This window comes from Ylistrum balloti, unplaced genomic scaffold, assembly GCF_031769215.1.
Source record: "Ylistrum balloti isolate Yb309-2 unplaced genomic scaffold, AGI_CSIRO_Ybal_v1 Utg370038, whole genome shotgun sequence".
NCBI lineage: Eukaryota > Metazoa > Mollusca > Bivalvia > Pectinida > Pectinidae > Ylistrum > Ylistrum balloti.
This window is the reverse complement of record NW_026782097.1, coordinates 2,723,650-2,751,271: the sequence shown is the minus strand read 5'-3', so window position 1 is coordinate 2,751,271 and position 27,622 is coordinate 2,723,650. Positions and strand designations below refer to the sequence as shown.

The following is a 27,622-nucleotide window of genomic DNA, read 5'->3' as shown; positions in this document are numbered from 1 at the left end:
AAGTGCCTAGCAACCTGATTTTGCAGCTGTCCTTGCATCAGCATCTGAATGGCCTGACCCCTCTGAACTTCTGTGAGTCGTGCCATTCTTAAAACGAATAAAACTCTCAATTAATCTTAGGGAAGCAGTTGGTCTGTATAAGGACTAACGAAGAGTGACTTGACCAGCGCTGCATGAGACCAGAACAACACGGTGCACGAGATTCTTGTTTTTTCCTTCCGCCATTTACCAGAGCTGCGCACTGTAGCGTGACTAAATTTTCGATACATGACAAGGTGTAATATGATCTAATTACTCAATCTACAAAGTTTCACTTTATTTGGAGAACGCGTTATCAAAATATCGGAATAAATATTACCCTGCGTTTCTTTATCCTTTCAGTATATATATAAATTGGTTAATTATACTCACAGGGCCGTGGTCAGGCAGTCATTAAAACTGTGGATTAAACATGACCACGCGTCTTTGAATATTCGTACATGAATTACATTATCGATGGTCAATATCGATGGTCAGTCGGTCACTGGTCGTGACCTGTCATTTACAAATTTTGATTCAGCAGATTATACACACCCTCCCGTGAATACCTGTTTGGCCTGTGTCATAGCAAAATGACAATTTATTAATATGCTAGATAGAAATTATACCTTATATTGATGTAATTTCTCACTTCCATTTACCGGAAGAATTAATTACCCCGTCAGTTCTACTCGATGTTGGTTGAAGTTTCGGGACATGAGCCATGCTAACAATTACATCTTAATGATAAAGAACATTGACACGCTATCGAGAAAAGGAAAATATTGAAAACCACCATCTTCGGCATGCAAAAGTTACCCGACTCCGTGGATAAAATATGGCAGACGCTGAAACCGTGCGGATTTTACCAGGTCAGTCAGCTGGCGTACGTACTGACCGGTCTGGGTCAGATAGCCGCCGTCGTCTTGATCTACGTCATCATAGGTACGGACTCGTCTATAAATATGGTTTACACTTCATTTTTGTCATTTGCAAAAAACACGTGCTCCCCATAAATACGGACATACGGACGGTCGGACGTAGATAAATAGACATGATGAAAATTACGTGAAACTGTTCATGTAAATGTGCACATGTCAAACATTTTTATGTGATAAAATTCGCTAAAAAGTGATGTTGTAAGCTGAATTCTATTAAAGTAAGTGGCGTTGTACCACATGCGCCAATGCCATGCATGACGTCTCAATAGCGCTACATATCTGCTTTACAGCATTTATTCAGTGCCGTGTGCATTTCCCGCCGGTGTCACGAGAAATATATGTAATCCCCGTCATCATCGATGTCAGTGTATGAACTTTGTTTGTATGGGTCTGTATAAAGTGTTTACTTACTAAACTAAACCTCTGACGTTTGTATGTAGTGTCTAGGTACCCGGCATAAACATTGACATCTGCATGTATAATCTATATTGCCAGCATAACAATTGACGCATGTATGTAACATCTATGATCTGACAGGAACATTGTCTTTGTTGTAATATATCATACACGACAGGAACATTGTCTTCTGTTGTAATGTATATGTACCTGACAGGAACATTGACGTCTGTTGTAATATATATGTACCTGACAGGAACATTGTCTTTGTTGTAATGTATATGTACCTGACAGGAACATTGACTTCTGTTGTAATATATATGTACCTGACAGGAACATTGTCTTCTGTTGTAATGTATATGTACCTGACAGGAACATTGTCTTTGTTGTAATGTATATGTACCTGACAGGAACATTGACTTCTGTTGTAATATATATGTACCTGACAGGAACATTGTCTTTGTTGTAATATATATGTACCTGACAGGAACATTGACTTCTGTTGTAATATATATGTACCTGACAGGAACATTGTCTTCTGTTGTAATGTATATGTACCTGACAGGAACATTGTCTTTGTTGTAATGTATATGTACCTGACAGGAACATTGACTTCTGTTGTAATATATATGTACCTGACAGGAACATTGTCTTTGTTGTAATATATATGTACCTGACAGGAACATTGTCTTTGTTGTAATATATATGTACCTGACAGGGACTTGTCATCTGTTGTAATATATATGTACCTGACAGGAACATTGTCTTTGTTGTAATATATATGTACCTGACAGGAACATTGTCTTTGTTGTAATATATATGTACCTGACAGGAACATTGTCTTTGTTGTAATATATATTATACCTGACAGGAACATTGACTTCTGTTGTAATATATATGTACCTGACAGGAACATTGACTTCTGTTGTAATATATATTATACCTGACAGGAACATTGTCTTTGTTGTAATATATATTATACTTGACAGGAACATTGTCTTTGTTGTAATATATATGTACCTGACAGGAACATTGTCTTTGTTGTAATATATATGTACCTGACAGGAACATTGTCTTTGTTGTAATATATATTATACCTGACAGGAACATTGACTTCTGTTGTAATATATATGTACCTGACAGGAACATTGACTTCTGTTGTAATATATATTATACCTGACAGGAACATTGACTTCTGTTGTAATGTATATGTACCTGACAGGGACTTGTCATCTGTTGTAATATATATGTACCTGACAGGAACATTGTCTTTGTTGTAATATATATGTACCTGACAGGAACATTGTCTTCTGTTGTAATGTATATGTACCTGACAGGAACATTGACTTCTGTTGTAATATATATGTACCTGACAGGAACATTGTCTTTGTTGTAATATATATTATACCTGACAGGAACATTGACTTCTGTTGTAATATATATATATGTACCTGACAGGAACATTGACGTCTGTTGTAATATATATGTACCTGACAGGAACATTGACTTCTGTTGTAATATATTATACCTGACAGAACCATCGATGTTAAAGATGAAGACAAGAAATCGGTTTTGCCCTTCCTTATGTCCCCGTGATACATCATCACGACTTGTTATAAGAAATAACAAATATATATGTATATCTCGATTATTTGATTCACGTACATGCCCGCATACATACAAAATATATGTAAGGGCACGATTTTCAGTAGAAACATAGGTAGAATAAATTATTTTTTATTGCGACAATACACACTAAAAATCCAAAATGGATGTTGTTCCACACGTTGACGCCATATGGAACAAATTAAGACCTTTCGGTACCTATCAATTATGTCAGCTCTCCTATTTGCTTTTGATGTCAATGTTCCAGATTGCTGTAGTGGTATTAAACTTCGTTTTGTATGGTAAGTTGGACTAAGGGATCTCTCGACAGGCTACAATAAGCCTTAACATATCAGCTCTGAATAGCTGATGACAACACCTAGGGGGCTCTTGTTTTCAAATTATCGTTACTCTGCATTGCTTGTTGTAAATCGGGTATTTGATACTTTAAGCCTTTCTCTCCACTGTGTCTTTGCTCTCAAACTAGAATACCTATTTAAATTAAAGTACATGGATCAGCATTCCGGACTATATTTCGGTTACAAACACCCCCCCCCCCCCTCCCCCTGCCCTTTTTTTTTTATTATAGTCTATTTCATAAAAATAGTTATGATACTAAGATTTTTTTATCTTTAAAAACATGTATTATTATCAATATGTAATTTGTAAACATTTGTTTAATTCTTTTTGTTCGTTCATTCATTTTAGTGTTTGTTGTATTTATAAAAGCAAGATTTTAATCAACGTAAGAAATTCATGTAATACATTATAGTATGGTAATAAAGTATGGGACATTTTGCCTGTTGTCATTTATGGTATGACCTCTATCATTATTTAGATAGGAGTACAATATATATATGTAACTTAAAAATGCTTTGTGTATAAAAAAAATATTTGAAAAGAATATAATCAACACGACAAATGTATTCCGCTAACGTTTTCAGGCCTAACGTCACAATGTCGTTACCTAGACATTATAATAAATGTATCGCCTAAAGATGGCCGTTTGGCCTGAAAACTTAAGCGGAATTCATTTGTCGTGTGGATTTTATTATTTTCAAATATATATATATATATATTCACTAATATCATTAAACCCTTTTCAAGTCCTTTGTGCTGATGACAGAAAAATCCCGTTTCTCGGTTGAATAACATATTAATTTAATGTTTTACTCCGGGGTGTATACACTGGTGTTACACACCCATAAAAACTTATTATTTTTATCATTCATATTATCATTATTATTAATTATTATCATTATCATTATTATTCCCTTCATTACCTCCAAATGAAGAGTACAACAGAAATGGAACATTTAATACAAAGCATTCAGAACGTATATTCACTATTATATAATAGACAATACATTTGTACACGAGTGTACATACAAAGTATAAGATTATAGAGCATGTTAGTTCTCAGTAGTTACCGTGGAGATTCATTTGATTATAATGAGACTATGAAATCAACTTTTTAGTTAAATATATCTAGAGTACACGCTTAACATGTAACGTAGCAACACTACATTATACATATGTAACGAAACTATGAAATCAACGTTGTACTTTTGTAAAATCGTTTCAAAACACTTCTGATCTGATGTTTTCATTTAACACCCAGTACTAACCGTAGTCATGTCGCGTTTTCAGTTTTAGTTATGTTTTTTGTTTTATGTTTAAGATGATTGAAGTAAGTAGATACAGAGACAGATAAATAATGAAAAATGAAACTATTTGTAAACATTAAACTCCATTACTGATTGATTTCGACAAAATATAATAAAAGGTTAGCTAGTTTGCTTTTGTATAGAACTGGCTAACATAAAACAGACTATAGCAGGCTTTAATTTTCTGGGTGAAAAAAAAAAACAAGTAAGCAATCCTTTATGCATATTCAGTCCCAAACCACTCCACTCGCACAGAATTGTAATTAGAAATGGGGCTTACTGTAAATGCAGATGATGTATGGGACAGTCTACAATCGTTTAGTATATACCAAAAACTTATCGTAGCATATTTATTGGTGACCGGTTTCCAGTTCGCCTGTGTGGGTCTGAATTTTGTGTTATATGGTAAGATTTTTGAAAAGAGGAAAGTCGCTTACATCATTTGCGTTGAAAGAAAACTTTTGAGGGTTCGAACTTGGTCCAATTTATTTACCATGTTAGTGACATGTACAACTTTAATGTTTCACTGTATTTCTGTTAAGTAAAATCTAGTAGACAACGTTCGGTATGAACTATGCCTAATACAATTAAGTATTGCTTTTTTCCCCAATGTGTAGCGACAGCACTCGAAAAAATTAGCGTTGCAGGTTTTCCGTCTCCTTGACGTTTTCTATCGCTAGGTAAGTGTACTGTACATCAGTTTTGGCGACCTATGATTGCTGATATTTGTTTGAACAGGTGTATCTGGGACTAAACTTTTATTTTATCTCACTAGTGTTTCTAATTAGATCAACTTTATAAAGCCACAATCAAGATGCTGATGTACTACACCTTTATATTTCTCTCTCTTTTATAAGGACACGTCCCTGATTTTACATGCAGTCCCCTGCAAGAACCGTTGTCACAGTATGGGTTTACTGATGCTGGAGACAACAGCAGTACATACGAGATTACTTATGGGAAGTGTGAAATTTCTGTACTAGCAAACACAACCAATGGTACCTCCCAGGACGAATACATTCTCCCTTGTAGGGAGGGATATTCCTTCGATAAAAACGAAGGAACGACAATTATCTCCGAGGTAACTTGAATTGATGGATTTTTAATAAAGAAAAAAAATATAATATTTGATTCGCCATTGATTGTTGTTGTTAATCTTAAACAAGTTTTAAATACAAAACATGAAGTCGATTATATATACCGCCTTGTTTAACAAGGCTGCATGTATTAACAATTCGCAAATATTTAGCCTCGTAGAAATGCTGTCAGTATGTCTATAGATTATTATTCGATATCATCGGACTGAAATCACTGACTGAAGGATGGGCCATTTGTATCATGTATAACTCGATAATTAACATTTAAGATTTTTAGCTTTTGTCTTTTACCTTTTAGTTTGTTTCGGATCGCTGTGTGTTTCACCGGTTGATGGCCCTAATGACCTATTATGAGTTGACGGGCCGTTAAGATTGTAATAATAATAATTATCATTATCAATATTTCCATTTAAAGGTAATACATGTACGTGGGTTTCGTATCCCGTTTTTCCCCTGTAAAGTTTGGAGATGCCGAGTTTCCTATCCCGGTTTGTTGTCCCTGTAGAGTTTGAAGGTGCCGAGTTTCCTATCCCGGTTTGTTGTCCCTGTAGAGTTTGGAGATGCCGGGTTTCCTATCCCGGTTTGTTGTCCCTGTAGAGTTTGAAGGTACTGAGTTTCCTATCCGGTCTGTTGTCCCTGCAGAGTTTGGAGATGCCGGGTTTCCTATCCCGGTTTGTTGTCCCTGTAGAGTTTGAAGGTGCCGGGTTTCCTATCTCGGTTTGTTGACCCTGTAGAGTTTGAAGGTGCCGGGTTTCCTATCCCGGTTTGTTGTCCCTGAAGAATTAGAAGGTGCCGGGTTTCCTATCCCGGTTTGTTGTCCCTGTAGAGTTTGAAGGTGCCGGGTTTCCTATCCCGGTTTGTTGTCCCTGTAGAGTTTGAAGGTGCCGAGTTTCCTATCCCGGTTTGTTGTCCCTGTAGAGTTTGAAGGTGCCGGGTTTCCTATCCCGGTTTGTTGTCCCTGTAGAGTTTGAAGGTACTGAGTTTCCTATCCCGGTCTGTTGTCCCTGTAGAGGTTGAAGGTACTGAGTTTCCTATCCCGGTCTGTTGTCCCTGTAGAGGTTGAAGGTACTGAGTTTCCTATCCCGGTCTGTTGTCCCTGTAGAGTTTGAAAGTACTTAGTTTCCTATCCCGGTCTGTTGTCCCTGTAGAATTTCAAGGTGCCGAGTTTCCTATCCCGGTCTGTTGTCCCTGTAGGGTTTGAAGGTGTCGGGTTTCCTATCCCGGTTTGTTGTCCCTGAAGAGTTTGAAGGTGCCGGGTTTCCTATCCCGGTTTGTTGTCCTTGTAGACTTTGAAGATGCCGTGCTTTGTACACCAGCTTTCCTGTTTCTCTATAGTTTCGAGAACAAATTTTGGTTTCAAGTCTGGCTGTCCTTGCACCGTTTGGAGGTCCCTGGATTTGTATACTAGTTTACCTTTCGCTTTAACGGAAAATAATTCTAATCTGGCTGTCTATGTAGAGTTTGAAGGTTTCGAGTTTGGTTTACCAATTTTTCTAATCCTTTTGAATTTGGAGGACAAATATCGGTTTCCAGTCTGACTGTTCCCGTAGAGTTGGGATGTCAGATATTGTTTTTTTTCAGCATGAAAGCGTATTTTTTCCTGAAGTATTCAGGTATGTATTTCCTAATCCAACAAAGACATATGAACCTTCCAAACCACTCGGCTGACTTAGGTGTAAGACTTTTAACCGACACAAAATCCACACCCACTGATTGATAAGTGTGGCATTTCTGATACACGTATTTTTATTTACATTTTCTCTCTGATCTACCAAATAAGCATGATCCTTTTGATCCAACAAATAAGTGCAGTCCTCATGATCCCTTTTGAGTCATCAAGTAAGCTTGATTCTTTAGATTCAACAAGTAAGCGCGGCCGATCGGAGTTAGCAGAGGCCATTAAGCATAGTTCTTCTAGTCCACCATATTAGCGCGGCCCTTTTGAGTCAACAAATAAAAGAGTTTCCTCTGATTTTCAAACTATCCATGCCCCTTCTGATCAATTAAGATGCTGTTGATCCAATGCCGTTTTAAAATGTTGTCTTTTGACTAGTTTATTGATGCTTCCCTAGCAACAAAAGCCTTATAATCTGAGATAAATAAAACTGACTGGTGAACTGTTTCCTTCCAGTGGAACCTTGTGTGTGACCAGTCAGGAGTTGGCGAGCTCGGTCAGACCCTTGTCATGACTGGTCAGATCGTCGGGGCTACTCTGTTCACCTCCCTTGCTGACCGTTATGGCCGAAAACCGGTGTTTGTATCCACACATCTGCTCCTATTTATCATGAGTCTCTCTCTCACATTTGTTCCAACGTTTGTCGTGTTCGCCATCATGCGCTTCGTTATTGGCGCACTTCAACAGGTATGTAAACTTTTGGCACATTTTCCAAGCATATGTAATTTTGGTAAAAATATGGACTATCAAATATTTTGCGTGAAGTGTTCTTAATGTCAAGTCGACACACTCATACATATCATCACGGGCCATCCTTGGAATTCCAGTGGTAACGATCATTTGATACCCAATCCTCGGAATTCTGGGATTACAATCAGTAGATCACCATGGATCATCCTCTGAATCCAAGTGGTTACAATCATTTGATCAGCACGGGCCATCCTCTGAATCCAAGGGGTTACGATCATTTGATCAGCACGGGCCATCCTCGGAATTCCAGGGGTTACGATCATTTGATCAGCACGGGCCATCCTCGGAATTCCAGGGGTAACGATCATTTGATCAGCACGGGCCATCCTCGGAATTCCAGGGGTAACGATCACTTGATCAGCACGGGCCATCCACGGAATTCCAGGGGTAACGATCACTTGATCAGCACGGGCCATCCTCGGAATTCCAGGGGTTACGATCACTTGATCAGCACGGACCATCCTCGGAATTCCAGGGGTTACGATCACTTGATCAGCACGGGTCATCCTTGGAATTCCAGGGGTTACGATCACTTGATCAGCACGGGCCATCCTCGGAATCCCAGGGGTTACGATCATTTGATCAGCACGGGCCATCCACAGATTTCAAGGGGTAACGATCATTTGATCAGCACGAGCCATCCTCGGAGTTCAAGGCTTAGGATCACTTGATCAGCACGGACCATCCTCGGAATTCCAGGGGTTACGATCATTTGATCAGCACGGGCCATCCACAGAATTCAAGGGGTAACGATCATTTGATCAGCACGGACAATCCACGGAATTCAAGGGGTAACGATCATTTGATCAGCACGAGCCATCCTCGGAGTTCAAGGCTTAGGATCACTTGATCAGCACGGACCATCCTCGGAATTCCAGGGGTTACGATCACTTGATCAGCACGGGCCATCCTCGGAATTCCAGGGGTTACGATCACTTGATCAGCACGTACTATCCTCGGAGTTCAAGGCTTAGGATCAATTGATCAGCACGGATCATCCTCGGAATTCCAGGGGTTACGATCACTTGATCAGCACGTACCATGCTCGGAATTCCTGGGGTTAGGACCACTTGATCAGCACGGACCATCCTCGGAATACCAGGGGTTGGGACCACTTGATCAGCACGGACCATCCTCGGAATTCCAGGTGTTACGATCAATTGATCAGCACGGAGCATCCTCGGAATTCCAGGTGTTTGGACCTCTTGATCAGCACGGACCATCCTCGGAATTCCAGGGGTTACGATCATTTGATCAGCACGGGCCATCCTCGGAATTCCAGGGGTTTGGACCACTTGATCAGCACGGACCAACCTCGGAATTCCAGGGGTTACGATCACTTGATCAGCACGTACCATCCTCGGAGTTCAAGGCTTAGGATCAATTGATCAGCACGGGTCATCCTTGGAATTCCAGGGGTTACGATCAATGATCAGCACGGAGCATCCTCGGAATTCCAGGGGTTACGATCATTTGATCAGCACGGGCCATCCTTGGAATTCCAGGGGTAACGATCACTTGATCAGCACGGACCATCCACGGAATTCCAGGGGTTACGATCATTTGATCAGCACGGACCATCCTCGGAATTTCAAGGGTTACGATCACTTGAACACCACGGACTATCCTCGGAATTCCAGGGGTTGCAAACTTCGTCTATAATTGTTCTAATGCTTACATGAATGTAGAGTTCGTAAACATTTCAATGAAATCAGACTTCTAGTGTTCCATAAAAGGGTCAAAATCCATTATCATTGCCAGATGCGGCCATCGTAGGCTCTAGGAATTTCTTTCAGAAATAAACTCTCGAGGCTGTGTAAAGCGGTTGACTTCACTCATCGTTAATTTATATCAGTCTGCTAAAATGTCGTTTCCACGAATACTTGCAAAGTATCTGAGTTATGCGGTAAACAGAATCTTACATTCGTCTCAATTTCTAATGACACTTGTCACGTACTGTTCATTGAATTTCGTCAGGGGCTCGCTAGAATAAAAACCAAGAATTACTCGTTTCCTCATTCACAAATAGTTGAATGTAAACATTTACATCTATGTGAACAGAAAATTTGTAAATATGGTACAACTATATATTAATCATGATACGACCCTTGTTACCGTTCATAGGTATTGTGCGACACGTGTTACCTTGAATACCGTTTTGACACGTATCACGGCATATTTCTCACGCCTCGTATTACGATACTCTACACAATCGCACGACACATATCGCGATGCATTCGTCGTCATTGTACTGCACTTGTCGTGATACCATCGTCAATTACGACACTTATTACGATACTGTCGTCAATATATGTCACATATCCCGATATCTCCGTCATTGTACGACACATGTCATGGTACTCCCGTCATTGTAAAACACGCGTCACGATATCTCCATCATTGTATGACACATGTCATGATACTCCCGTCATTGTAAAACACGCATCACGATATATCCATCATTGTATGACACATATCACATAATCCGTAAAACACTTCTTACATATCCATTATGACATTATCCGGAAAAAAACAACATTATTCAGAAAGCACCTTCTGTACATGTTCAGATAGACATTATCCGAAAGGTAACCCCTGAACATGTTTATAATGACATTATCCGAAAGGGAACCCCTGGACATGTTTCTTATGACATTATCCGAAAGGTAACCCCTGGACATTTTTCTAACGACATTATCCGAAAGGTAACCCCTGGACATGTTTCTAATGACATTATCCGAAAGGTAACCTCTGAACATGTTTCTAATGACTTAATCATTAAGCTCATGTTGATTGTAAACAGGGAATGGGGCTGGCGATGTCAATTATCACACTTGAGATAGTACCACAACAATACAGAGGATTGGTTGGTGCTCTCGGGCAGTTCGCGTGGACAGCGTTTGTTGTCATCTTAGCTGGCATAGGATACTTCATGCGGAACCTCTCGTGGCGGTACATCCAACTTGCAACCGCTCTGATGTCGTTCCACGCTCTTGCATCGTATTGGTAAGTAACAATCATAGGATATATATTGGTATTGTTTGCAGCAAACGTTTGATGTGATGATGCTGTATGAGTCCATGTTTATAGTTACGTGTGGATAATATACAGTGAAACCTCGCTATTAAGACCACTTTGGGGACTGGACAAAAGTGGTCTTAATAGCGAGGTGGTCTTAAGAGTGAGGTGGATAACATTGACCGCAAAGAACCGTATCTCCGCTTGAAATAAAGATTATATATATATAATTAAGTAATGTACATGTATATTATTCAACAATAATAAATAAACTGTATATAAAATGTTGAATTTCATTAAATAAATGTAAAAAAGATAAAATTGGTGAATAGACTAAAGAATTTACATGTATATATTCTTTAGTTTATATCATAAAATACATGTATTTTTCCTATTGTAACCATTGAATAAAAGAAACCAGTCAATTTTAAGTTCAATAGGAATTTAACGTTAATTTTTCAATTTTTTTTTCACATAAATTAATAAACACATTTACTCAGTATTTGTAACAACATTAATGAAGTCCCTATAAAGTCTTTCAACGCTTTATTTTTCACATAAATTCGCAAAAACATTAACTCTGTCAGTGTATCACTCAGTACAAAAAAAATATCTTTTTACTTAAAAAAAAAGAGTCCAGTGCACAATGTTGCGAAGAGCTACGGATCTGGACAGCCTCCTCTTCCACAAGTCCTTTTTAGCGATCGCGATAGCTCGTTTCGTTTACGTGGTTTCGTCATTGCTTGATAAAGTTTTTTGACAGTGAAAATATGTCGTAAAAAAAAATTGGAACATATGTGTGTGCATGCGACCAAGAGAATTTCGGCCGAAAAAGACTACATAATTCACCTTTGGGTATGCAGGGCTTCTAAAGTGTTGAACAGCATACCTACAGATTTATCAATTTATAATTAACAAACAATAGCACGTGTCTGGCATGCAGCTTCACACAAGTTAATCCGATAATGATGTTTACTTCGTGTATCGCCAAAAAAACGGGACTGAAAACAACTGCCCGTAATAAGCGGGGTGGTCGTTATTTTGAGATGGTCGTTAGGTGAGGTTTCAATGAATAGATATAAATTTCTTTATTTTTCAACTTTTTCATTATAGCACATACAGACATTAAAATATAGAAACACATTCGCACTCGCACATAGTATACATCATCATCATCATCATCATCATCATCATCATCATCATCTCCTCTTACAGTGTATAAAATTGTATATTGTATTTTGAGTTTTAAAAGCATTATAGTACCGGGTTATACTCTTCCTTCAGTTTGACCAATCAAAATGCTTCAACAATTGACACCTATCAGGGGAGATCAGCAACACACAGTTTTATCGATTTATCTTCTGACGTAATCCTATCCGGGTATTTGTCGAATTATCAGAGATAACTTTAAATTTCGGCGTCACTGATCAATTTATCATCCGCATTTTGTTTCTAATCGAAGCTGAAATGAAACTATCCAATGTCTGGATGGTAATGAGTGTAGCATCGTGCTTTATGTACATTTTTTTTTTTTTACAAATGACTGTCTAGTGGCTTCTGGACCGCTTTGTTTACCGTTTTCTACTATTTTGTTTTATACCTAAAATACTTAAAGTTTTCCCTACTATCGATGAACGTGCGCACGTTCAGACTTTTGTTTTGTGTCCAATGATTCTAATAACTGGTCTGCTCATGCACCTATTCAAATTCGGTGACGGGATTTATTTTCGCAATTAGGACCGAACAAAAAGAAATTATTGTTGTCTTTTGATTTTCAGTATCCTAGCTATGTTAAAAATGTAAGTTTCACTTCTCTAGATAAATACATTTTCCCTATTTTGTTTGCTTTTAGACACAGGCACTCGAGGCCAGGATATTATTTTTTAAACATTGATTTTTGTTTTAGCACTCATAACTGACGTTATTTAAAGGAAATACCAGCAGAATTCAAGTTTATATGCCGGTTGACAAATCCGAGGTCCACGGTCATTAAAAATAGTATCCTGGCCTCGAGTGCCTGTGCTTTTAGAGCATTGCATCGTTTACGTGCACAAAAACGGGGCCTCTTTAAAATAGTGCAAAAAGGACCTAGAACAACACACAGACAATTACATCACACATTTCAAAGACAATAAAATCATACATTTTCATACAAATCAGTCCCTTTTACATACATCAAATGAATTCTTGTGCTGTTAGGAGGACGTATCACTGGCAGTGACAATGATAACGATTTTATTCTGGTATACTTATGTAGTGAAGAGTATTAAATACATGCAAATGTGGTGTGGTCAGACAGTTGTTTCGCGGTTTGTGATTTTAAAGTCATGTGATCAGGTCTGTAAAGGTTTTCGCCTTTAAACTTCTTCTCAGTTTCCATCAGTGACACTCCAGTTAGTTTAATGGATGTTTTCATTGTTTGTGTTGTCAAATTTCATCAAATTCAATCAAACAAAACCGGACCCTTAGGAAAAAACTACTGTGGGCTATGATTGCTGCCATTTTTTGCAATGAAATTTGTTGAAATTCAAAAACACGCCTGAAACTTGTCTAAATGATCCTGAGATGATTTTTATCTTTCGAGTCAGTCCGAATTCCTCTAACTATGGTTGTCATTTTGAAAAACAATTTTGTATTTTCCAGTCCTACTGGTATTAAACTGAAAATAACTTGAAACGTTAAAAAAATTTAAATAAGAAAGCTTGGTTGTTTTTTGTTACCTATATTGCGAAAGTTCAGAATTGTTTGAATTATTAAATAACTGTTCCCACCACTAAAACGGGTATATATATTATACATGTCTACAACGCACATTGTTAAGTCGCTCTAGTCAGATGACCGTTAAAGTCCATTGAACACCCATTAGCCATTTAATATATTATATCTATACGATATATCCTAAATGTCTAGTACTGATCTGGTTTTTCTTTTAAAATATACTCAACAAGTCGTAATATACGAGAAACATTATATATAAATAAATACAAACAAACAGACTATGTGCGTACATTTCTGGAAACAATCACATTGTAAAAAAGAACACCCGTGTTTCGCTATTCTTGATGCGCGTCGAATACCTCGAGTCTTTGAAAACATTGAACAAAGAAGTTCCTTAAATCCATATGCTTTGTGTAGTCCCTCGGGGCATTTCTTTTCCCTCTCATACAAATAAAAACAACCAGGGGGAAGAACTCTCACTGTCAGATCGTAACCACAGAAGCCGTCTGTCTAGTTTTGATACGTTGTTGTTGTAACGTAGTAACGAAATCATAGACAAAGCGAGATAACAAGTAAGATGTTTATTCGAATATAGCTTTAAACTAAATTTTCCAAGAAAATGACGATTTTGGAGCGTGGCGTTACAATACATAACATTACACCGTCTTATCCAATATATTTCATCGTGATAAATATTAAAGAGTCACGGATTTTAGCACATTTTTGGTCAGAAGTAAAGTTCTGAAATCTATCTAATTAAACAAGTTATTTTTGCTCGAAGTTGAGATGGAAAAGCCTTCCATCTAACTCTAAATCCAAGTCGGTTACGGATACACTGCGAAGTAAAAAGACACTCGCATTATTCGTCATGTAGCTGTAAGACTTCCGTAGAGTTTAACGATTATTCATGTATGAAACATATGCATGTTTAAAGTGAAGAGTGAAATTATTGTTAAAAGTATTGAGGACTTCAGCATTAATAATAAAACAGAATTCCCCCTATTCGCTTTATTTCCGTTTACGTTATTGTTTGAAAGTTATCTTTCGGGAATACCTTACATGTGGTATAGCATATCATTTAAAATATACGTATAATTCGGCAAAGAGAAAAATGAACGCTGTAATCAAAACAATGTATATAGTTATTTCGAGTGTCAAAAATGTCGATACATTACAAATGATCATGCCGTGTAAATTAATTACTGATCGAATTGTTTATCTTTGTGGAAAATAAAGGAATAAAGACACGTGCCGATAGCCCTAAGTTGTTTACCTAAGCAATCTGCACTCAGGCCGTAGCCCGGTGTCAGCGAGGTAATTATCGCCCATACGGTCAATTAAAAGGTTAATTGGATACAAAAGTACAACCTGTTGCTCGGCAGGTTTCACCTGTTCAACAGGTAAATTGCTAAGCATCTCGTCTTAATGAGTAGACACCTGTCACTCCAATCAATTCAGGTAGATGAGTATTATGATAATACTGTTATGTCATATGGTGCCGGAAGTCATATACCAAATTCGGTCCTTTTAAAAGGGGACAAAACACAGCTCAAATCATATCTCCAAACACAAGCGAAGATGAACACACGAGCCAACCCGAACCGTAGAGTCGCCATTGAAAGGGACATGCAAACCCGCTCCTCTTTGTTAGGCGCTGAACGCCGATTTCGTCGTTCTTGTGAACAGATCGTCCTACTGAACCAGCGCCTCGACCAGCTACAGATCAGATACGACATGGCGAAGCGCAGTTCGAACCGTGCTTTCAGGTACAACCTGAGACTGAAACTGGCCATCGTAGAAGGCATGCGCAATGTATACTACGACTACGCTCACAACAAGGCTAAGATGGTTGCCAACCTTCGACGAGACCTGTTCGGCGAGACCGTTGAAATCATCGCCGATGACGTTGAAGAGCCTTCAGACACATCCATTGACTCCGTCGACTAGCTCTATATGGTTGAAGAAGCCCCATATTTGGATAGAGATTCTGGCCAAATGGCCCTTTTCAGGGCCACGTATCTTTCTAAAAAGTGTCTTCTCACACTCGCTAAATACGCAATCAACTTTATATACGTCTCTGACTCTATATATTCAGAAATGTACTTTCTCAATCAATTTACTAGATTAGCATAAAAATAGTTGAAATTTCTCAAGGGGCTTGTTTAGGTCCCTACAATTTACTTATATAACTTATTCATGAGATCGATACATGGTTTTATCAACCCACAAAAAAATTAACCAAGGCTGCGAATCGGGTTTTATTCAAAGACGTTTATAAGTTAAACGGTACTTTGATGATTTTTTTTAAAGATTTACTCATTTTAACCCTTACATATATGACAAAGGAACAAATGAAAAAAAATAATTAAACTATGTCACCTGATGTTTTAAGAAATAAAGAAATAATTATTGTCGCATTGAATTAGTATTTAATTATCAGCTGATATTCGTCTGATGTCATAAATTCATCATGAGAGAAACGGATTAACATATGAAGTTCATTCGTATTTAACTACTCCTCCCTATGATGTATGCGTAATGTATGAGTAAAACAATTTTTTTATGAAATTCATCACGTGACGTAGCCAGTAGGAGAGTCCAACTGAACAAACGCGAGAGATCGGAGGTGTGCCAAGGCTGGGACCCTTTTTAAAACATCTCTGATTTTATCTTGGCTAATGGGATCGTCTAATTCGTCAAAAACATGTACATTATCTCCTACAAACAAAATATCTGAGTTCTTATCGTCAATAACACAACCGCTTACAAATTTAAATTGTTTTTAAAAAAAACGGAGAAATTCATGTCACCGCAACAAGATCTAGATTTTCTCTTGCAATATTGATAAAATGATTTCGAATTTCTCCTTCGTAACTTACTTAGAGGGTCAGCCTCTGATTGGAGGTACCTGTGATAGACAATCTCTGATGATGTTTATATTTACATTTTGATTCGACAAGAGATGTTAGATGGAGATATCAGCATTAAATGAGGTTAGATTTGGTCCATAAGATGTACACAGACGTCGGCACTAATTGTCAAACCGGGGCTTATGAGGTTGACGCCTCCTTTTATTAGCAGAATGAGTAACGGGCTGGATTTTACAAGGACGAGATACTTCACACATGATGAGTAATCATCAATCCTGTGGCCTACTGTTATTGTAGTGGATTGAATACCGTTCACAATGCCATTTTATATATCGATCGTGTTATCTAAATGATTTCACATTTGTTGCTCTCTGCCATCGTTCCATTTATACATCTGTACCTTAATAAAACAATTTTCAGCATTATCAGAAATGTCATTTTTATCAGAATCCACAGTCGATTTAGTTGTAATACAAAATTCAAAATCAATAGGCGCATGATAAAACATTCGTTAAAAAGTCGCTCTGTAAAATGTGTTTTTTAATCAGCTGCATTATTTTCAAAGTCAATTACACTTGAACCCAAATCATTAAACAAATGCGAATTCACCGCTACTATCGCTAAGCGTTCTACCATTACAGACTCGTTGACCAGAACGTCTACATAATTATATAAGCTTGCGACCCAAGATATTGACAGTGACATCAGTAGATAGACGGTTAGGCACTTGCGTTCATTATGAAAATTGCTAAAATCCAAATCACTTTGCATTCCACAAACTAATTTTTAAAAAGTTCATCCTCTGACAACCGTAACTACTGGATGAACCGGCTCTGTTGGGCGTTACAGAGATGTGACGCATTCGTTTACATTGCTACCACTAGGGTTGTTAGCAGAGTTGGCCAGATATAATTTGCTGTTTACATAAAGTTTGCCCCGCACTAGCTTTGGTTTACAATCCAATCCGTCGTGATAGGGTAAAGCGCTTTTTATTTATCCTCTACGGCCTTGGGAATCTGCTCGCTAATGCTGAAAATAGAATCTCGGAGACGGAATGCACTATTTTTTTTACAAAGGTCAAGTTTTTCTAATATATGAATCGCGTTGTAATTGGGCGAGACCTGTCCTTGTTGAATTTTCCAAATTTGTGTACGCTTCCGAAATCCATTCTAAAGTCAACATTAAACTCATGTTCCAGAAAAGCACGAAGTTTCGCTTTGGTGTCTTTCTCTAGGTGTTCCCCTTTCAGCCCATAAAAAAAATAAAAAAATCATTGACCTATACAGAAGGTCAAATAACAACGTGAGTTGATCACGCTCTTCCCGCTAAACCTGTACCTCGTGTTGAATATCGGTAACAGCTGCTGTAGCCTGGACACTACCAACTTTAACATCGTCGTACACGTTACTAATGGTTTGTGCACTCTGTCCAATAACCTAGTTTTTACGCTCCATTAAATTCAATGGTTGTCTAAGACAATTGACCTTGACGTAAGAGCACATAAACCCCATGGACCTGTCCAGGTGGGCGTAAATAGGTGATGTTTTCCTCGCGCACCTATTTATTAGTTACTGGTGACATGGCACTGATAGAATCTGTAGGATGTATAAGCCCTTGATTTTCGGTGTATTGCAAATAAACCAATTGCAGAATTTCAAAGCGAAAGGATTCGACGTGCAGCTAAGACTCGTTTTTGTTAGCTCAAATTTAATATTTTCCATAAGAACACGAATAAACAGTATCAAACATGCTTCACTTCGTCCTCGACCACTCTACGTTAACTAAAGCTTTTTTGCTGGGTTGACACCGAATTCTGTGCTCTGCGCAGACATTTTGGACACTCAATGTAAGGAACCTTAAGAAATTATCGAATATTTTTTCGGAATGGTGTCGAAAATGGAGGCTTAGTATCAAACTGTCGAAACCTATAAAGTTGTCCATTTTCGGCTGTAACACATTACGGTAACTGACGTCGAGTTGACAGGTGGAACTTGTGACATGTAGAACATCTTAGAAAATACTTGCAGTTATAGATCTAGATCTAAAGGAGTGAATAGTGGAACATTATGTTCGTCATGCTATAACATTAAACATAAACACAATTAAATAAATAAATAAATAAATGTTTTCCATTTTTTGTTGTATCTAGGATAATCGATGAATCTTTAAGATGGCTGATTGCAAACAAACGAAAAGACGAAGCCTTGAAAGTAATTCGGAGAGTAGCAAGGCTTAACAAAGTTAGCGAAGCTGATGTTGCGGGGGTGACTCAACTACTTTCCGATGACCAGGAATTGACCAATCTTGTGTCTTGTAACAACCGAGCACATCCTGCCCTTCAGCCTTTAAATGGGAATGCAGGCAATTTCGATGAAAACGAGGACGATACACACACCGTGGAGACGAGGCTGTCGGAGAGTGTTGATAAACCTACTTTTATAGACTTGTTCCGACACAAACTGCTACTGAAACATTCCCTGATACTATGGTTTATCTGGTAAGAAATACTTCAGACGTAAATAAGACATTTGATGGGTTTAATGACAATAGGCCATTACAATTAGGAACTTCTTTTGTAAATCAATTAAAACTAATTATTTTCATAATAAGGATGTTAATTCATTTTGAAATAAATATATCCAGGGGAAAATAATTGGACGGCTTCCTATTTTATGAAAACATTTTTAGAAACTGACACCGTTTTAACGTGTCTAGAAATGAAAATGATGTCTGATTTCTTGACAAATAAATACGTGATTAAAAGTCATAGAAATAAGCCCATGTTAAATATCAAACAGTAAACATTCGCCTCAGGTTTAAGAGAAACAGTTATTTCCCTTTATTTCGCTAGGAGTACGAACAGTATGACGTATTTTGGTTTATATCTGACGTCAACATCTCTAACCGGGAATCGCCATCTGAATTTTTTTCTTAACGGACTGGTGGAGCTTCCGGGAGGATTCTTGTACGCTATTCTTGTTAACAGGTAAGTGGTGTAGAGACATTTTTCTGCCATCGTGTTATATCAGGTCGCATTATTGTAACACGACTCTCACCGTCTTATTGGTTTCATTCTTATTTCCCAAAAACACAGCTAACCAACGTGATGATATTTTGATATTAAATATTATACAGTAATAGCATGTTGATGAAGTAATTCCTATTTATGGTACATCTGGTTTAAAATGTTCTCCTGGCATGCTATACGAAGTTTGATACATTGCCACACGTGTCCTTTCGGGTCAATGGAAAACGTTGAATTACGACAAAATTAAAAGTAATTAGAATTAGATCGAGTATCAGCTCTTCCTGTTTCCTTATTTTCTGTTTTAATTAAAGAAATTCATTTTTTTGCTTTATCATTTAACGATTCATTATAACAGAATAGGCCGGAAGAAATGCAGCATTCTGTTCCATGCTATGACGGGAGTGGCTCTGATTGTGTCAGTAACCCTACTGGAGATCACAGGTAATGAATATCTCACCTTATCTTACTGACCAGATGATGGATTCACCTTATCTCACTAAACAGGTAATGGACCTTCTCACATTATCTCACTAAACAGGTAATGGACCTTCTCACCTTATCTCACTAAACAGGTAATGGACCTTCTCACCTTATCTCACTAAACAGGTAATGGACCTTCTCACATTATCTCACTAAACAGGTAATGGACCTTCTCACGTTATCTCACTAAACAGGTAATGGACCTTCTCACGTTATCTCACTAAACAGGTAATGGACCTTCTCACATTATCTCACTAAACAGGTAATGGACCTTCTCACATTATCTCCCTAAACAGGTAGTGAACCTTCTCACATTATCTCACTAAACAGGTAATGAACCTCTCACGTTATCTCACTAAACAGGTAATGGACCTTCTCACGTTATCTCACTAAACAGGTAGTGAACCTCTCACGTTATCTCACTAAACAGGTAATGGACCTTCTCACGTTATCTCCCTAAACAGGTAGTGAACCTTCTCACATTATCTCACTAAACAGGTAATGGACCTTCTCACGTTATCTCACTAAACAGGTAATGGACCTTCTCACATTATCTCACTAAACAGGTAGTGAACCTCTCACGTCATCTCACTAAACAGGTAATGAACCTCTCACGTCATCTCACTAAACAGGTAATGGACCTTCTCACATTATTTCTCTAAACAGGTAATGGACCTTCTCACATTATTTCTCTAAACAGGTAATGGACCTTCTCACATTATTTCTCTAAACAGGTAATGGACCTTCTCACATTATCTCACTAAACAGGTAATGAACCTCTCACGTTATCTCACTAAACAGGTAATGGACCTTCTCACATTATTTCTCTAAACAGGTAATGGACCTTCTCACATTATTTCTCTAAACAGGTAATGGACCTTCTCACCTTATCTCACTAAACAGGTAATGGACCTTCTCACATTATCTCACTAAACAGGTAATGGACCTTCTCACATTATCTCACTAAACAGGTAATGGACCTTCTCACATTATCTCAATAAACAGGTAATGGACCTTCTCACGTTATTTCTCTAAACAGGTAATGGAACTTCTCACATTATCTCACTAAACAGGTAGTGAACCTCTCACGTTATCTCACTAAACAGGTAGTGAACCTTCTCACATTATTTCTCTAAACAGGTAATGGACCTTCTCACATTATCTCACTAAACAGGTAATGGACCTTCTCACATTATCTCTCTAAACAGGCTATAAACCTAGTTCCCTTATGTCACTTAACAGATAATGGACCGACTCACCTTATCTTACTGAACAGGTGATGAACCTACACACCTGCACGATTTAACTAAACAGGTGATGGACCGACTCACCTTATCTTACTGAACAAGTTATAGACCGACTCACCTTATCTTACCGAACAGATGATGGACCGACTCAAATTATCTTACTAACCAGGTGATTAACCGACTCACCTTATCTTACTGGACAGGTGATGGACCGACTCACCTTATCTTACTGAACAGATGATGGACCGACTCACCTTATCTTACTGGACAGGTGATGGACCGACTCACCTTATCTCGCTAAACAGGTGATGAACCTTCTCACCTTACCTTACTGAACAGGTGATGGACCGACTCACCTTATCTTACTGAACAGGTGATGGACCGACTCACCTTATCTTACTGAACAGGTGATGGACCGACTCAAATTATCTTACTGAACAGATGATGGATCGACTCACCTTATCTTACTGAACAAGTTATAGACCGACTTACCTTATCTTACTGGACAGGTGATGGACCGACTCACCTTATCTTACTGAACAAGTTATTGACCGACTCACCTGATCTTACTGGACAGGTGATGGACCGACTCACATTATCTTACTGAACAAGTTATTGACCGACTCACCTGATCTTGCTGAACAGGTGATTGACCGACTCACCTTATCTTACTGAACAGATGATGGATCGACTTACCTTATCTTACTGAACAGATGATGGATCGACTCACCTTCTCTTACTGAGCAAGTTAGAGATCGACTCACCTTATGTTACTGAACAGGTGATGGGCCGACTCACCTTATCTTACTGAACAAGTTATAGACCGACTCACCTTATCTTACTGAACAGATGATGAATCGACTCACCTTATCTTACTGGACAGGTGATGGACCGACTCACCTTATCTCGCTAAACAGGTGATGAACCTTCTCACCTTACCTTACTGAACAGGTGATGGACCGACTCACCTTATCTTACTGAACAGGTGATGGACCGACTCACCTTATCTTACTGAACAGGTGATGGACCGACTCAAATTATCTTACTGAACAGATGATGGATCGACTCACCTTATCTTACTGAACAGGCGATGGACCGACTTACCTTCTCTTACTGAACAAGTTATAGACCGACTTACCTTATCTTACTGGACAGGTGATGGACCGACTCACCTTATCTTACTGAACAAGTTATTGACCGACTCACCTGATCTTGCTGAACAGGTGATTGACCGACTCACCTTATCTTACTGAACAGATGATGGATCGACTTACCTTATCTTACTGAACAGATGATGGATCGACTCACCTTCTCTTACTGAGCAAGTTATAGATCGACTCACCTTATGTTACTGAACAGGTGATGGGCCGACTCACCTTATCTTACTGAACAAGTTATAGACCGACTCACCTTATCTTACTGAACAGATGATGAATCGACTCACCTTATCTAACTGAACAGGTGATAAACCGACTCTCCCCATGTCACTAAACGGATGATGAACTTGCTTTATCTCAACCCACCGGCCTGATCTCACGTAACATGCAGGGGATCAATTTACCGCCTACGATTCATAACTCGATTCTTAAAAGATAGGAAAATAAAATCAGATGAAATACCCCCATGTCAAAAGAAAAAAACCACTAGATAATGGAGTCCCTCAAGGTAGTGTTATCTCGCCTACACTGGTTAATATCTTTATGAATAAACTTTACGAAAATCTACAGAAGTATTCACAGCAAAACAAAGAAAGCTAATATGGCACAATTTGCTGATGACACTAAAATACGGAGCACAAATGACGGTTATTATAAATAACGGTTACACTATACAGAACACTCCAAGATTGGGCTAATGAATGGGCTTTTGAAATCTCAAAGGGAAAAACATTGTAGTTATGTCCTTCGATATCAGACTTTAAAAACCAGATCTTTATCTAGATGACAAGCGCATACCTCAATGGAAACCACAATTTAGCCTCAGATAATGTGCTCAGTGCACTAGATGTAATTCAACACAAGGCACTTAGAATTGCATAAGGGGCTATTAAAGATGCACATCATTTAGTCTATAGGCAGAATCGGACTAATTGCCTCTAAATCTCAGAAGAGAAAAAACTTGTTCTCAAATATTCGACTAGGACGAAAACATTGGGACAAAATATTCCACCTGATAAAATGATAAAAGAAGCCAGGAAATCCGTTTATAGAGACAAATTAAAACAACAAAAGAAATCTGCTTACGATCGTCAGGTAGTTAAATTATTAAAGGAGTTTGATTTAAGACAATGATCAAATAGACGAAACGTTCCAAAATCCCTCACCACGTTGGTTTCTCAGTAAACCCAAACATAATAACGAAATTGTTAATTCTTCCAATAAGAAACTGAACCCAACAGGAGCGAAATAACATTCATTGCAGCCATAACAAACAAGTACAATGTTTATGTTAATTACTATACTGATCAACATTCCAACAACAGGTAGAGTAGGTATTGGAGTTCTCTCCCCTGACATCGGCATAACGATATCTGGTTGAATGGCGAACTACTGTTCTGTTTAATCCAGTGAACGCATTAGCTTTAGGCTTACCAATCAGGCTTTTAGATCAAACTAAACAGGACAGTCATCCTCTCAGGCAATCTTTCGGCACAACAATCTATAGACAACGAAGTCCCAAGTTGATATTCCCGGCAACGAAAGAGCTGACAAACTAGCCAGGAGAGCACTAAGTCAAAAATTCTAAATCTAAATCTAAAACAAAATTAAGATAAAAAACATCAATATCACGATGAAACACATATCATTAAAATAGTGAGTTATGTGGGAACAATCGGTCATGCCACCTTCTTCAGTCCCAAGCATTGAACAGCTAAAGCAGAAATGAATAATGTATTAAATAGTAATAAAATCCTTGTAAATTCCACCAATCACTAGATAGGCAGGGCATTGTCCACAACTTAATAATATATTTGAAACTATCGATTTCTCAACAAAATATACACCAGACAAACTATTAAACAATAAGTTGCAAAGGTGATGATACAGGATTTGGAGACTCGGGCCCATACCTAGGGCGCTCTAAGGGACGCGATAGGGCTCCTCTTCTGATTACCAGAACCTTGCGGAATACAATGCATAATAGATTGGTGTATCAGGATATCCAGGGAGACTGTATCTTAGGAGGTCTAAGGTGTCCTTCTTTGTGCCCCATTTCCCGCATATACGTTGTAAATATAGTTTACTCATACAGTACAGCGAAGACAGTTGTGTCTACCGGAGGTTCCGATAGGAATGCGTTCTGTTGAAACTATACACTGTAACAACACGTACATCACACATGTTAGAAAACAAACTTTAAGTCAATATCACACTCGTACAACACATGGTTTTATATGTATTTTACAGCTTCGTCATCTCGTCAGGACTTTACCATGTAAAGTGAAGATCTGTATCGCCATACAAAACACACATGGCGCATATTATTGGAAAACAAAATATTATAAGATAACATCACACTCGTACAACACATGGTTTTGCATGTATTTTACAGCTTCGTCACCTCGTCAGGTGCTCTTAGTTTGTACTATCACATAAAACAAACCCTGTAAAGGCATACGCACACTACCAGACAAATAATTACGACAATCACACCTCCCTTATAAGATAAGGGAACAAAAATCTGATACCAGGAACGGTGTGGAATTGCAGAAAATATTGACATTGTCAAAGCGAAAAAGCGAACAGTTACCTGATACCAGGAACGATGTTTAACAACAGAAAGTATGGACATAGCTAAAGCGAACAGTTTTCAGTGTTGCAGACAGAAGAAATGGATGGAAGACTTGCATATGGACGCCAACAATATATCAGCACCAACACCTTACCAACAACTAACTAATAACAGTCAGTCCGTCGGATGGGACTTCAAATGGTTACCTGCTTGGGAATGTCCAATTCGCACGATAAAGATCCATCTGTGGTTCTTCGAAAAAGATCTGGCGTTTAACGCCGACCCAGCGGATAGGGTTAGATTAACAAAAGGGATTATCAATGAAGTAATTTTGACGGATTTCCAAAATATTACAAAGATAATGAAAGTCATTATCTGTCCCTAACCGGTCCTCCTGCTGCGACGCGCCAAGTTCATGTTAGATCTACAATAAGGCCAAGAGGTCGTCTTCAAAATTAGAATTTAAGAACAGATTTGGTGGTATAGACGGCCCCTCTTTACCACATTATTCTATCACACTCTTTCCCGTCGTTTCATACTATATGTATTTCCCCTTCCTATCTTTTCTCAAACGCTGAAAAGTCGAAAGGCGTAATAGTGGACGTAAAATTCGCTAAGTATGATAAATACCTTACCTCGCCAAATGCTAGAAGTGTAAAGAAACTGTTTAAAAATGTTATATGTCAGTAAAAGAAAAAAAATTAAACGAAGTTAGACATTTTACACATACAATTACAGGAAGCAGAATTATTTGCTGAAAAAATGTGTTCTACATTGACGAATCATTTTATATGACGCAGTTTTTCAATTCTTCAGATCGTTTTGTCCTCTGTAAAATGTTCAATTCGTATTGAGTGGAAGTTTTCTTCAAAGGTTATAAACGGTAAATCTCGTTCAAATTGGAATTATCCAAATACTAGTATACAGGGCTTGTTGGGTAATGCAGTTGCAACGCAATCGCCTTTCACCTAAACGTCCAGGGTTTGATTCCTCGAATGGACGTGAAAATGACTACATATTATGAAATACTATTAGACACGGTGTCAAATTTTGCTTTTGTGAAACCTGGTTCATTGACTTCTTTCAGGACACCCTTGTTCCGATAAGATTGGTTCGTGATCTAAATGGTGTTTTTGTATATGAATTAGGTGATAATGTAAACAGTCCTCTTGCGATCCTGTCAACAGTCCTGAACTACGTCGGTAAACTTGGAATTGCATCTTCCTTCGCCTTGCTATTTCTTTACACTCCCGAACTCTACCCGACCAATCTCAGGTAAAAGTGTCATTCTTATTAACATTTAAAAGTATGCAAACTTGCTGTGAAATCATATATTTTCGATGGGCTCAGACTTCGTGTTTGAAGAAATCACAGACACTCTTTTTCTTGGGTAATGATAGCTCAATAAATTTACTTCAAACGTGTACTAGTTTTAACAGTTTGTGTATTATAAAATCATGGATCAAGAGTACCCTCGAAATTAATGAAAATAAAATCCCGCTAAAATTCAATAGTTCCCTGTATGTCAATAGGATAATTCACATTCACTATAATGATTGGTCAACTCAAATGATCCTTTGCATCCAAAGCTGGACAATATGTCGATGTTCAAAGAATAATTCAGAATTCTGAATTTTTTCCCTGAAGAATCTTTCGGTGTTGAAATTATGAGCTTTGCTTATAGAAGTTCAGCTGATGTCAACACTTTATTCATTATAGAAATGTTGGTCTGGGGTTGTGTTCGTCAGCAGCTCGCATCGGGGGAATGATTGCTCCATATTCCAACATATTCGTAAGTAGAAGAAAGATGCCGGGCCTCTTCATTATTCGCGTGTTCTATTGTTCATCAAATGTGGGTCTGGCGTCGATGAACTAGTCTTATTCAGAATATACCCATTTATGGTTTCTTCCACTGTAACTCAATCTATCTAACAATCTCGGATTTGTTCTCTGAAATTTGACATTTTTTCCCTAGTAATCCAGATTTTTCTGTTCTTTAGTTTGCCCATTTCAACATTTTCTGATTTCGATAGAATATTATTACCTGCTTTCGTATAAATTCCGTCACAGGTTTAATCTTGTAACGTGTAAATACAGACGTAAGCGTCATTTGGCATCCAGGTATACTTCACAAAAATCAAAATGTTGGCTTAGTGAGAAGACACCACTTTGCTACTAGATTTTAGTCCAGGTTGATTTTCTTTGTCAACAGGCGTCACACGTGATTTGGGGCCCAGGTGTGGTTTTTGGTATTTGTTGTATCATTGTCGCCTTTCTTACCATTCTGCTACCCGAGACGAACGGGAAGGAGCTGCCACAGACTGTCGAAGATTACAACGATTGGGTTAAACAAAAACCGAAAACGGCAGACAAGATATAG

The 27,622-nt window shown here is 38.1% G+C and overlaps 1 protein-coding gene across 1 annotated transcript; it reads left to right on the top strand.

Annotated features, from left to right (window-relative positions):
- The first annotated feature begins 824 nt into the window (after positions 1-824).
- Positions 825-27,622, top strand: LOC132548978 (solute carrier family 22 member 3-like). Its single transcript, XM_060212880.1, has 10 exons — positions 825-963; positions 5,485-5,708; positions 7,856-8,086; positions 10,953-11,155; positions 18,905-19,252; positions 19,607-19,741; positions 20,139-20,224; positions 26,391-26,517; positions 26,962-27,034; positions 27,455-27,622. Exons 1-10 carry the CDS (start codon positions 825-827, stop codon positions 27,620-27,622), a joined length of 1,734 nt encoding a protein of 577 aa, XP_060068863.1.